Source organism: Dendrobates tinctorius, unplaced genomic scaffold (assembly GCF_039654945.1).
Source record: "Dendrobates tinctorius isolate UK_male_01 unplaced genomic scaffold, ASM3965494v1 ptg000232l, whole genome shotgun sequence".
Classification (NCBI taxonomy): Eukaryota; Metazoa; Chordata; class Amphibia; order Anura; family Dendrobatidae; genus Dendrobates; species Dendrobates tinctorius.
This window is the reverse complement of record NW_027361899.1, coordinates 16950630-16965843: the sequence shown is the minus strand read 5'-3', so window position 1 is coordinate 16965843 and position 15214 is coordinate 16950630. Positions and strand designations below refer to the sequence as shown.

The following is a 15214-nucleotide window of genomic DNA, read 5'->3' as shown; positions in this document are numbered from 1 at the left end:
ATACTATAATACTGCTCCTATGTACAAGAATATAACTACTATAATACTGCCCCTATGTACAAGAATATAACTACTATAATACTGCCCCTATGTACAAGAATATACCTACTATAATAATGCCCCTATGTACAAGAATATAACTACTATAATACTGCTCCCTATGTACAAGATTATAACTACTATAATACTGCCCCTATGTACAAGAATATAACTACTATAATACTGCCCCTATGTACAAGAATATACCTACTATAATACTGCCCCTATGTACAAGAATATAACTACTATAATACTGCCCCTATGTACAAGAATATACCTACTATAATACTGCCCCTATGTACAAGAATATAACTACTATAATACTGCTCCTATGTACAAGAATATAACTACTAGAATATTGCCCCTATGTACAAGAATATACCTACTATAATACTGCCCCTATGTACAAGAATATAACTACTATAATACTGCTCCCTATGTACAAGATTATAACTACTAGAATATCGCCCCTATGTACAAGAATATACCTACTATAATACTGCTCCTATGTACAAGAATATAACTACTATAATACTGCTCCATATGTACAAGAATATAACTACTATAATACTGCTCCTATGTACAAGAATATAACTACTATAATACTGCTCCTATGTACAAGAATATAACTACTATAATACTGCCCCTATGTACAAGAATATAACTACTATAATACTGCCCCCTATGTACAAGAATATAACTACTATAATACTGCCCCTATGTACAAGAATATAACTACTATAATACTGCCCCCTATGTACAAGAATATAACTACTATAATACTGCCCCTATGTACAAGAATCTAACTACTATAACACTGCCCCTATGTACAAGAATATAACTACTATAATACTGCCCCTATGTACCAGAATATAACTACTATAATACTGTCCCTATATACAAGAATATAACTACTATAATACTGCTCCTATGTACAAGAATATAACTACTATAATACTGCTCCTATGTACAAGAATATAACTACTATAATACTGCCCCTATGTACAAGAATATAACTACTATAATACTGCCCCTATGTACAAGAATATACCTACTATAATAATGCCCCTATGTACAAGAATATAACTACTATAATACTGCTCCCTATGTACAAGATTATAACTACTATAATACTGCCCCTATGTACAAGAATATAACTACTATAATACTGCCCATATGTACAAGAATATACCTACTATAATACTGCCCCTATGTACAAGAATATAACTACTATAATACTGCTCCTATGTACAAGAATATAACTACTATAATACTGCCCCTATGTACAAGAATATACCTACTATAATACTGCCCCTATGTACAAGAATATAACTACTATAATACTGCCCCCTATGTACAAGAATATAACTACTATAATACTGCTCCTATGTACAAGAATATAACTACTAGAATATTGCCCCTATGTACAAGAATATACCTACTATAATACTGCCCCTATGTACAAGAATATAACTATTATAATACTGCTCCCTATGTACAAGATTATAACTACTAGAATATTGCCCCTATGTACAAGAATATACCTACTATAATACTGCTCCTATGTATAAGAATATAACTACTATAATACTGCTCCCTATGTACAAGAATATAACTACTATAATACTGCTCCTATGTACAAGAATATAGCTACTATAATACTGCTCCTATGTACAAGAATATAACTACTATAATACTGCCCCTATGTACAAGAATATAACTACTATAATATTGCCCCCTATGTACAAGAATATAACTACTATAATACTGCCCCTATGTACAAGAATATAACTACTATAATACTGCTCCTATGTACAAGAATATAACTACTATAATATTGCCCCCTATGTACAAGAATATAACTACTATAATACTGCCCCTATGTACAAGAATATAACTACTATAATACTGCTCCTATGTACAAGAATATAACTACTATAATACTGCTCCTATGTACAAGAATATAACTACTATAATACTGCCCCCTATGTACAGTCATGGCCAAAAGTTTTGAGAATGACACAAATATTATATTTTCATATGATCTGCTGCCCTCTGGTTTTTATGTTTGTTTGTCAGATGTTTTTATCACATACAGAAATATAATTTCAATCATATTATGAGTAACAAAAGGTTATATTGACAGTTAGAATGAGTTAATGCAGCAAGTCAATATTTGCAGTGTTGACCCTTCTTCTTCAGGACCTCAGCAATTCTCCCTGGCATGCTCTCAATCAACTTCTGGATCAAATCCTGACTGATAGCAGTCCATTCTTGCAAAATCAATACTTTTATTTTGTCTGAATTTGAAGGTTTTTGTTTGTCCACCCGTCTCTTGATGATTGACCACAAGTTCTCAATGGGATTAAGATCTGGGAAGTTTCCAGGCCATGGTCCCAAAATTTCTATGTTTTGCTCCCTGAGCCATTTAGGTATCACCTTTGCTTTATGGCAAGGTGCTCCATCATGTTGAAAAAGGCATTGCTGATCGCCAAACTGCTCTTGGACGGTTGGGAGAAGTTGCTCTCGGAGGACATTCTGGTACCATTCTTTATTCAGGGCTGTGTTTTTAGGCAAGACTGAGAGAGAGCCCATTCCCTTGGCTGAGAAGCAACCCCACACATGAATGGTTTCAGGATGCTTGACAGTTGGCATGAGACAAGACTGGTGGTAGAGCTCACCTGGTCTTCTCCGAATAAGCCGTTTTCCAGATGTCCCAAACAATCGAAAAGGGGATTCATCAGAGAAAATGACTTCACCCCAGTCCTCAGCAGTCCACTCCCTGTACCTCTTGCAGAATATCAGTCTGTCCATGATGTTTTTCCTGGAGAGAAGTGGCTTCTTTGCTGCCCTCCTTGAGACCAGGCCTTGCTCCAAGAATCTCCGCCTCACAGTGCGTGCAGATGCACTCACACCTGCCTGCTGCCATTCCTGAGCAAGCTCTGCACTGCTGGTAGCCCGATCCCGCAGCTGAAACACTTTTAAGAGACGGTCCTGGCGCTTGCTGGTCTTTCTTGGGTGCCCTGGAGCCTTTTTGGCAACAAGGGAACCTCTCTCCTTGAAGTTCTTGATGATGCGATAGATTGTTGACTGAGGTGCAATCTTTCTAGCTGCGATACTCTTCCCTGTTAGGCCATTTTTGTGCAGTGCAATGATGACTGCACGTGTTTCTTTAGAGATAACCATGGTTAACAGAAGAGAAACAATGATGCCAAGCACCAGCCTCCTTTTAAAGTGTCCAGTGGCGTCATTCTTACTTAATCATGACAGATTGATCTCCAGCCCTGTCCTCATCAACACCCACACCTGTGTTAATGGAGCAATCACTGAAACGATGTTAGCTGGTCCTTTTAAGGCAGGGCTGCAATGATGTTGAAATATGTTTTGGGGGATAAAGTTAATTTTCTAGGCAAATATTGACTTTGCAAGTAATTGCTGTTAAGCTGATCACTCTTTATAACATTCTGGAGTATATGCAAATTGCCATTAGAAAAAATGAAGCAGTAGACTTTGTAAAAATTAATATTTGTGTCATTCTCAAAACTTTTGGCCATGACTGTACAAGAATATAACTACTATAATACTGCCCCTATGTACAAGAATATAACCGCTATAATACTGCCCCTATGTACAAGAATATAACTGCTATAATACTGCCTCTATGTACAAGAATATAGCTACTATAATACTGCTCCTATGTACAAGAATATAACTACTTTAATACTGCCCCCTATGTACAAGAATATAACTACTGTAATACTGCCCCCTATGTACAAGAATATAACTACTATAATACTGCCCCTATGTACAAGAATCTAACTACTATAATACTGCCCCTGTGTACAAGAATATAACTGCTATAATACTGCCCCTATGTACAAGAATATAACCGCTATAATACTGCCCCCTATGTACAAGAATATAACTACTATAATACTGCCTCTATGTAGAAGAATATAACTACTATAATAATGCTCCTATGTACAAGAATATAACTACTATAATACTGCCCCTATGTACAAGAGTCTAACTACTATAATACTGCCCCTGTGTACAAGAATATAACTGCTATAATACTGCCCCTATGTACAAGAATATAACCGCTATAATACTGCCCCCTATGTACAAGAATATAACTACTATAATACTGCCTCTATGTAGAAGAATATAACTACTATAATAATGCTCCTATGTACAGGAATATAACTACTATAATACTGCCCCTATGTACAAGAATATAACGGCTATAATACTGCTCCTATGTACAAGAATATAACTACTATAATACTGCCCCCTATGTACAAGAATATAACTACTATAATAATGCTCCTATATACAAGAATATAACTACTATAATACTGCCCCCTATGTACAAGAATATAACTACTATAATACTGCTCCTATGTACTAGAATATAACTACTATAATACTGCTCCTATGTACAAGAATATAACTACTATAATGCTGCCCCTATGTACAAGAATATAACTACAATAATACTGCTCCTATGTACAAGAATATAACTACTATAATACTGCCCCTATGTACAGGAATATTGACCAGGTTCTTGATATAATTCTGCCTTTGTGAATGAGATTCTATACTGATGTCTCCTCTCACTAATGACCACGTTACATAATTGCACAGAATAGTCACATTTGTCCTTTGAATCTTGGGAATGTTTTTCTTGTATCAGTGAAGATTGGTTTGTATTTAATGATTTTCTCCCGTCCTGGGGAGCAGTAGATGACGGTGATCACATTTTAATGGAGTCAGACATCAGTGTGATTCGTGTAATCTCGGGGTCATTATAGCTTTGTATAGTCCTCGCCATCTCCGTATAGTTCAGGTGCAGGTTCTGACGGTATTTTTTTTTTCAGATGTTATTACAGCATTCTTCCTTTAGGTGTCACTATTGAGCTATTTACTTTATATAATTTAGTCAGTGACTAATCTTGGAATTCTACAATTTTTGTATTATTAATACATTTCTGTGCCCCTAATCCTGACTGTATTCTTTTCTACAGTGGATGATGCTGACTCTTTACGCCTGAGGACCCAAAGAAAATCCTTTTTATGGATATTTGCACTGATTTTCCGCAATTCATTTTTAATAGATTTTGTTTTTTCAATTACGTTATTCAATAATCAAGATCAATTTTTACACTCAAGTCTGTAGACATTTCCGAATCACAACTTATAGTTTTGCACATTATTTTGTAATTTTTTTTTTTTTTATTGCATATTTATTTTTTTCCACTATTTATTTTATAATATTTTTAATTCACATCTGACCTGGTGATCCTTGTGATTGTTAAGGTAAGGATGGTCTCTCGTATCTTTGGACATTATTTTTACATTTCATCGGTCGTTATTGCATTTTTCTGCCTATTTTCACCATCAGGGGTCGCTGTTGTTAGTGCTGCGAATGGTTAATAAAAGCAGAACAGTGACACCTAGTGACTAGAGATGGGTATTACATGTGAACTCTGATATTGATGGGGGAAAAAAAGAAGTTATGACTCTTGGAAGAAATGGAGAAAAAAAAAAGATAATTGTCTGCAGCAGGAAGATTTTTCTTTGAGTTTAGGATTTTTTTTATTGTAATTATCGTCACGATCAGAATTATCCCTTATAACTCATACTGGAGTGGAAAAATGGTGACTGTTCTCCTTTAAGATGAGACGAAATCTTAATCTGCGGGCCCGTTGTACGAGCCGGTGTTACCGCGGCCGCTCTTTTCCTTCTGTACTCAGACATGAAAGCGATCGGGCAGTAATGGACGGCGTGCTCTGATGTCGCTGCGTGTGGGCGGCTGCTGGCGGTTAGCGAGCCGCGCGCCGCACTTTCCATTATATCCGACAATTAGCCTGACGGCGCTTCTACTAATAACATCCGACTTGTTTATTGGTAATCAGCGCGGCGACGGCGTCGTGTTTTCCATCAACATTCTACCTGGGCGGAACGGACACATTATCCGCGGACGCGGCTGACGCTGCCGGAGCCGCAACATCTCGGGTTATTACGGGGGGACGCGCAGAGATGAGAGCGATGTCAGGGCGACGCGCGCTGTGTAGGAAGCAGGGGGCCGCGAGACCACCTATTATTATGTCCCTATAATGGGCATCACCCGGGGGAGCAGCCGAGGAGGTGGCGGATGGCGGGTTACCGGGGGCTCAGGGGTCTCCTCCAGCGGCACATATTAGTAATAAGGACAGCGAGAGCTTGTAATATTCACACCTAGGGGGCGCTGTTCTCAGAAAAACCCGCACATTGTGATTTATAGGTGCGGAGAATGTATGATGGGTGATACAACAGGAATGTTATGAAAGAATGGAAGCCAAGGAATGACACTGACACTCGGGGTACAGGAGAATGGCACTGACACTCGGGGTACAGGATAATGACACTGACACTGGGGTACAGGATAATGACACTGACACTCGGGGTACAGGATAATGACCCTGACACTCGGGGTACAGGAGAATGACCCTGACACTCGGGGTACAGGATAATGACACTGACACTGGGGGTACAGGAGAATGACACTGACACTCGGGGTACGGGATAATGACGCTGACACTCGGGGTACGGGATAATGACGCTGACACTCGGGGTACAGGAGAATGACACTGACACTCGGGGTACAGGATAATGACACTGACACTCGGGGTACAGGAGAATGACACTGACACTCGGGGTACAGGAGAATGATCCTGACACTCGGGGTACGGGATAATGACACTGACACTCGGGGTATAGGATAATGGCACTGACACTCGGGGTACAGGAGAATGACACTGACACACGGGGTACAGGAGAATGACACTGACACTCGGGGTACGGGATAATGACGCTGACACTCGGGGTACGGGATAATGACGCTGACACTCGGGGTACAGGAGAATGACACTGACACTCGGGGTACAGGATAATGACACTGACACTCGGGGTACAGGAGAATGACACTGACACTCGGGGTACAGGAGAATGATCCTGACACTCGGGGTACGGGATAATGACACTGACACTCGGGGTATAGGATAATGGCACTGACACTCGGTGTACAGGAGAATGACACTGACACTCGGGGTACAAGAGAATGACCCTGACACTCGGGGTACGGGATAATGACAATGACACTCGGGGTACAGGATAATGACAATGACACTCGGGGTACAGGATAATGATGCTGCCACTCGGGGTACGGGATGATGACCCTGACACTCGGGGTACGGGATAATGACCCTGACACTCGGGGTACAGGATAATGACACTGACACTCGGGGTACAGGATAATGACACTGACACTCGGGGTACAGGATAATGACACTGACACTGGGGTACAGGATAATGACACTGACACTCGGGGTACAGGATAATGACACTGACACTCGGGGTACAGGAGAATGGCACTGACACTCGGGGTACAGGATAATGACACTGACACTGGGGTACAGGATAATGACACTGACACTCGGGGTACAGGATAATGACCCTGACACTCGGGGTACAGGAGAATGACCCTGACACTCGGGGTACAGGATAATGACACTGACACTGGGGGTACAGGATAATGACACTGACACACGGGGTACAGGAGAATGACACTGACACTCGGGGTACGGGATAATGACGCTGACACTCGGGGTACGGGATAATGACGCTGACACTCGGGGTACAGGAGAATGACACTGACACTCGGGGTACAGGATAATGACACTGACACTCGGGGTACAGGAGAATGACGCTGACACTCGGGGTACAGGAGAATGACACTGACACTCGGGGTACAGGATAATGACACTGACACTCGGGGTACAGGAGAATGACACTGACACTCGGGGTACAGGAGAATGATCCTGACACTCGGGGTACGGGATAATGACACTGACACTCGGGGTATAGGATAATGGCACTGACACTCGGGGTACAGGAGAATGACACTGACACTCGGGGTACAAGAGAATGACACTGACACTCGGGGTACAGGAGAATGACCCTGACACTCGGGGTACGGGATAATGACAATGACACTCGGGGTACAGGATAATGACAATGACACTCGGGGTACAGGATAATGATGCTGCCACTCGGGGTACGGGATGATGACCCTGACACTCGGGGTACGGGATAATGACCCTGACACTCGGGGTACAGGATAATGACACTGACACTCGGGGTACAGGATAATGACACTGACACTCGGGGTACAGGATAATGACACTTGGGGTACAGGATAATGACACTGACCACTGATACTCAGGGTACAGGATAATGACACTGACACTCGGGGTACAGGATAATGACACTGACACTCGGGGTACAGGATAATGACACTTGGGGTACAGGATAATGACACTGACCACTGACACTCAGGGTACAGGATAATGACACTGACACTCGGGGTACAGGATAATGACACTGACACTCGGGGTACAGGATAATGACACTTGGGGTACAGGATAATGACACTGACCACTGATACTCAGGGTACAGGATAATGACACTGACACTCGGGGTACAGGATAATGACACTGACACTCGGGGTACAGGAATATGACACTGACACTCGGGGTACAGGATAATGGCACTGATACTCGGGGTACAGGATAATGGCACTGACACTTGGGGTACGTACACATTTGGGTGCTGGCTCGGTTGTGGATGTGTTGCTGACTTTCTGGGGTTTCATATTCGTTTTTCTTTCTTGTACACAGGTGTCGCCGCGCTGATGTCGGGGTGCGGGCGGCGCCATGACACTTACTCGCTGCTCGCTGATATCTATGGCTGCTCTGAATCAGGATGGAAACAGAAACAGTCACATTTTCCAGTTATACTTGACCGCTCCCTGTATAATCTGCCCTCCAATAATCCAGCAGTTCCATTAATCTGGCACATCCTGATAATCTGGAGCATTTCCTGCACTCACTGACTGTATAAGAGCTGTAAATGTATTGATACAATGTAACTGTGGTGTTAACCCTTGATGACGCTGCTGGTCGGCGTCGCTGCCTTTATATTTTATTTATTGAAGTTTTTTTATAATGTATTTTATGCTATTTATTTAACTTATTTTTTTCTTTTATGTATTTGCCGTCCATGCTTTTTTTTTACATGATTACATTGTATTTCTGATCATTATATGGTGATTTTTATTAAATAAATATTTTCAAGAAATGTTTCCTCTTCTGTCCGATCTCCTCGTCACCTCATCGCTCTGATGGTCTCTCCTGGTCGCTCAGTTCTGCTTTGTGGGATATTATTTTCTTTGATCTTCACCGTATGTAAAGACAGATCAGTTGCAGTAGTCAAGGCGGGAGGTGATGAGGGCATGGATTAGGGTTTTTGTAGATTTTTGGTCGGGAAATAATTTTGAGTTGAAGTCGGCAGGAGGTGGAAAGGGCTTGGATATGTGGTTTGAAGGAGAGATCAGAGTCAAGGATAACCCCGAGGCAGTGAGCTTGTGGGACTGGGGAGAGTAGGCAGCCATTTACTTTAATGGATAGGTCCATTGGGGGGAGTCGAGTGAGATGGGGGAAAGATGATGAATTCTGTTTTGTCCATATTAAGTTTTAGAAATCTAGCAGAGAAGAAGGATGAAATAGCGGACAGACATTGAGGGATTCTGGGTTAGTAGGGAGGTGATATCTGGTCTAGAGAGGTAGATCTGTGTGTCACCAGCATAGAGGTGATACTGAAAGCCATGAGACTATGAACTATTAGGTATGACGAGATCCAAGATAGGGCCAAGTCAGTGATGCCGAGAGATGAGAGGGTCTGTAGTAATAGGGAATGGCTTCCTGTGTCAAAGGCAGAGGACAGGTCCAGGAAGAGAAGGACAGAGTAGGGTCACTTGGCCTTGGCGGCTAGTAGGTCATTGGTGACATTACTTAGGGCAGTTTCAGTGGAGTGATGCAGCCGAAAGCCAGATTGTGAGCGGTCGAAGAGGGAGCAGGAGGAGAGGTGGGAGGACAGATCAAGATGGACGTGTTGTTCCAGTAGTTTTGAGGCATAGGGGAGAAGTGATATAGGGCGATAGCTAGACTCAGAGGACGGGTCAAGAGAGGGCTTTTTGAGGATAGGTGTAACTGAGGCATGTTTGAAGCAAGAAGGGAAGACACCAGTTGTTAGTGATAGGTTGAAGAGATAGGTTAGGGTTGAGATGAAGACTGTGGTGAGGTTTGGGATGAGGTGGGTCGAGATCGGGTCACGGGCACAGTTGATGAGTTGTGATCTGGAGAGTAGAGAGTAAATTGATCTTCCTTAATGATGGTGAATCTGGTTTTGGAGGATGAGGCCTGAGTAGTTATGAGGAGGGGCTGTGAGGACTGCAGGCCAAACCTTTCTCTGATGCCATCAATCTTTATTAACAGGAAAGGATAACTCACTGCTCTTTCACAAAGTTATCATATTATTTTCTTGAAAAATAAGGACCCCGCTTCTTTAATTTTGTACCTATCAGTCTGTGACCTCCCACTTGTTTCCTTCCCTTCCTCAGATCGTGACATTGCCCTGGCCACACTGAGCCCTGTTCTCTCTCTCATCGTATAACCTGGTCACAGCCTTCCACAAGATCGGTGCATTACCCTCCTGAAATACTCTGCGCTGCATCAACATCAGCACTAGCATCAGCATCACTGCCCCCAACAAGACCAGCACACTCCTCCTCTGAAATACTCTGCGCTGCTGTCACGATTTGCATCTGGTTACAAAGTGTTCCGGAACGTTCATCTTTTTTTCATCAGAGACAAATCTTATCACATTCGTTAAAGGCGCGGGACCTCTTTAGTTGCTTGGCATTGACTTTATTCCCAGAGCGAGGTTCTAGAGAATGGCAGGGACAGAGTTAATGAAGCTGCTGTCTGGAGGGGACTGAAGCCTGAAGGATCCTGTGGAGTCTCTGAGAGCTTCTTGGTGTGAAGAGCACATCAGACCTTGTGCCTTGGCTTCCATTGTACACCGGTGAATGATGTGCCACTTATCAGCGGGGGAATCTCTTCTCGCCATGCAGAATAACACTATGACAATTCAATGGCTGAAGATTACAAATTGCTCATTCTGCAGGATGGCGCCGCTTCTCTCCCTATTATTCCGCCATTTACCGTCTCCTTCCTTTGTGGACTCTGCGGCCGGATTTACCAGCTCATTAATGGAAAGAGAGAAATCTATTGTGAAGGGGATCAGTCTCATCTGAATAAGCCCAAAAATGGATAGAAATGTGGAATGCGATGATCCCCTTTAATGACTTGTAATGGAAATTTTCTTACAGGGTTTGCTACAGACGCTCAAAAGACATCTAGTGTATCGCAGTATGGCGCCACCACTGTCACAGGTTGTGTCTGGTATTGCAGCTCAGCACCATTAAAGTCAATGCGGATAAATGCTATATTAAATAACGCCTCTGCACAAGAGTGGCGCTGTTTCTGAAAAAGGCTGGTCATGTTTTCCTATACCTGGACGACCTCTTTAAAGAGTTATTCTTATCATCATAGATGGTTAAAAAAAATCTCTGTTCACCTCCGTCCTCAGCAGCTGCTGGAGTAACTAAAGTGCTGCTGGGGGTTACTGTCATTGGGGGGGGGGTTTCTTCCGCAGATGCAGAGATACTACCTCTGGCACCGCTGGGAATATTAGGCTTGTGCAGATACACAGGGTGACTGTAGGGATGTGTGTGCGCGATTGGTGCAGAGACTGATGGAAGAATTGAAAAAGTAACTGTTCCAGGGGCAGAGCGGTGACAAGAGCCGACCGTTGGCGAATGGCGCCAAGCTCAGAAGGACGTGACGTGGGGAAAGGGTGGACGGGGCTGAACTCTCTCTACTTGACGCGCGTCTAAGCCGCCAGCAGTTACTAAAGCAGGGGGGCTGGGGCTAAGGCATGCCAGACCGCCGGCCTCTGGACATTTCCGGAGCAGGAGCTGAGCCCAGAAATAAGGGCTTGTAGTGCTCTCCTTGACAGTGTAGGTGGACGGCCATGTCTTGATAGGTTTACAGTTGTGCCATACTCCTTCCATTGTTGGATGATAGATTGAACAGTGCTCTGTGAGATGTTCAGAGCTTGGGCTATTTTTTTTATACCCTAACCCTGCTTTACTTTTCTCCACAACTTTATCCCTGACCTGTCTGGTGGGTTCTTTGCTTTTCATGATGCTGTTTGATCCTTAATGTTCTCACACAAACTTCTGAGGCCTTTACAGAACAGCTGTAGTTATACTAAGAAGAAATCATCCCCAGGTGGACACAATGTGCTGATTATGTGACTTCTGGAGGAAATTGATCACTCAGGATTTAATTTATGGGGCATCAGACTACAGGGGGCTGAATACTAATGCACTTCACAATGTTCAGAATTATATTTTTTTAAATAATTAGAAAACCCTGTATTATTTCACGTCACAAATACTCGTTACTTAGTGTTGTTATCACATGAAAGTCACAATAAACTACATTTACAGTTGTGCTCAAAAGTTTACACACCCCAGCAGAATTTTTGCTTTCTTGGCCATTTTTGGGTTGTCATTATGATTTAAAAAGTGAAAACACAGTAGTTTGACAAGAAATGGCTTCACCCAACCACTAACCATGAGCGGAGAAAAAGTTTTGCCGTTATCATTCATATTCTCTGAAAAAAGGCCAAGAAAGCAAAACTTCTGCCGGGGTGTGTAAACTTTTGTTGGTCTGAAGTGAAAGAATGGGGACAAGTTCACGGGGTATGAAGACATTTTCAAGGCCTGTAGATATGACAGATAGAGAAAAGAGATAGATTTGGGCTCAGTCACGTGTTTCCGCTTCGCTCTTACATTTGTTTTTCATTTCTGGACTTTCTTCTCCTGATATTTAGGATGATATTCTGCCAGATCTGCCCTTTCTCGCCGCCGTCCGCTCTTCCACCTGGCAGAGCCCCCCCTGCTGGGTCTGGGTTACCATGGCAACTATCGCTCACCTTTTGACCTGTAAATATTACCAGCACGATGATGCAATTCTCCAAAATATAACCATTTTGTGCAGTGTGTTTTATGTAGCAGAGGTGTAAGGCCCAAAACATGGCTCTGATAACATCTCACCTATGAGGATCCCGCCTGTTTATAGGTCACTAATCTGAGTCACACTCAGGGGCCCCAGGCGGAGCAGCCGAATGTAAGGTGCTCAGCGCAGTGAGCAGCACGTCCCATTCATTCTACACCAAGCACAGCGCCACACAGGTATAGTGGCTGTGCCTGGTACTGCAGCTCAGCCCTATTCACCTCAACAGCCGCGTGCTCCATCAGTGCTGTAGACTGCGAACTGAGCGGTAATAAAATGCCACCATCCCGCCATGCACACTCCTACTGGACTCCTGTTTCAGCGATCACTAGGAGTCCCAGTTGTAAGACACCCACAGATCTACCACTTTTCACAATGTGCTCTGAACGCTGTCCATGGTGCTGAAATTCTCTCTTTACTTTGTGACGCAGCAATCACTGAGCGGGTTGGGGTACACTCACTTGGCAGCGATATTAAAACAAACAGCCACCGTTTCCTCATTTACATAAGTCCATTCCTGGTTTATTATGCCCCCATAAACCATGGTAGGCCATGTAGACATCACAGAACCGACGTACAGTCCATTTCATTTGCGGTTATGTCCGCACAGTTCAATAACAGACACCCGTCAGGTCACAATTCCCCAGGCTCTCGGTCACCCGCTTAACAGATTCTCAGGTTTCCCAGACTGGCTTCATAGTGGTCCTGTCACTAGTCCAGACTCTCAGTAGCTTCCTGGACTTTCAGGAACTCCAGTCTCACCCATGGCCTTCTCCTCCCCCATGCGGTGCAACCAGGAAGCATATAAGACCTTTCTGACATCACAGGAACACACCCTTGGGAGATATGTGGTTAACCAGACCCACCCATCACTTTGTGGTTAACCCTAAAATCTAGCCCTAATCCAATACAGGTTTGTGGGACAACAAGACCCAGCAAACTGTCCTGGATTTAGATCGCAGCAGACCTCTGTCTGTGCAATACATACCTGTCTCTCACGTTGCAACTAGTTGGTACATCACAACGTAATCATTTGACTCACTTACATAATGCCTGTAAAGCGCTGAAAAATGAATGGCTCTCTCATCTCTGTCCCCATTGGGGCTCACAATCTGCATTCCAGAAAGCGGAGAACCCGGAGGAAACCCACGCAAACACAGGGAGAACATACAGACTGTTCTCAGATGTCATCCCTGGTGGGATCTTAACCCAAGACCCCAGCGCTGCAAAGCAACAGTGTTGTGAAACGGCTGGTGACAAGCGGGGAAGGGTACATCCAACATGAGTGGGAAAAAGCAAGGTCATGGTGGAAGGGGGAATAAGCTTGGTGTTCGAGGTGTACGTGGGGTATTGAAAGCATACCCCGTTTCGCCCTATCCAAAGACAACTGACAACTTCTATTACTGGACGGGCTACTCCACTCCCCTTCTTTGGCAGCCACACAGCGGTACGCCTTGTAGATAATTTTTTGAAATGTGGAAACTCCAAGTTGGGTCTCCATCTGGTGGGTTACCCTTAGTGGCAGGGGTCTCAGAGCACCAGGCTGACACCTGTCACTCATCCACCTCTTACTGATCAATTTGTAATCTAGAAATGCTCAGCTAGGCCTTGTCCCATCTATCCATGCTGCGCCATTATAACATTTCTACTCTGGGTCAATTGATGCCATTTTTCCTGGTGTTTGCCTCTAACTTTTGGAAATGTTTGGACTCCAAGTTGGGTCTCCTTCATGTGTGTTGCCTGAATTTGGCAGGGCTCTCCGAGGCACCAGGCATGCCACTCTTCCTGGTGTCTGCCCCCAATTTCAGCTGTTTTGTCAGCTTTTGGGGTCCCCCTGAAGTTGTTGTCTATGCATTTGGTTTTGCCTCCCATTGAATACAATGGGGTTCGGATACGTTCGTCGAACATGTTTAGGAGGTGAAATTCTGCTGACCGATTCCCTTTACATATTTTTTGTATAAATTAATAGTGCGAGCAAATTTAACAAACTTTGTAATGTATCTTATCAAACAAATTCTCTTCCTTCCCCACTTATTAGCCACTTCTTCTGAAAGTTATCATCATCCATTCTGAGCAAAACAAAGAGTTCAAATCCATCTTGCTGTCATGTGATGAACTCCCAGCACAGTGAGGTATCATGTGACGCACAC

General features: G+C 43.3%; 1 protein-coding gene across 1 annotated transcript in view; it reads left to right on the top strand.

The window, feature by feature from the left end:
- The window catches only part of CAPN14 (calpain 14), a 35349-nt gene extending 26131 nt beyond the window's left edge, over window positions 1-9218 (top strand). The window contains exons 21-22 of the mRNA XM_073556363.1: window positions 5067-5358; window positions 8760-9218. Coding sequence (XP_073412464.1) covers window positions 5067-5093 — 27 coding nt within the window. The 3' untranslated portion in view covers window positions 5094-5358; window positions 8760-9218. The remainder of the gene's footprint in view (window positions 1-5066; window positions 5359-8759) is intronic.
- Window positions 9219-15214: the final 5996 nt, after the last annotated feature.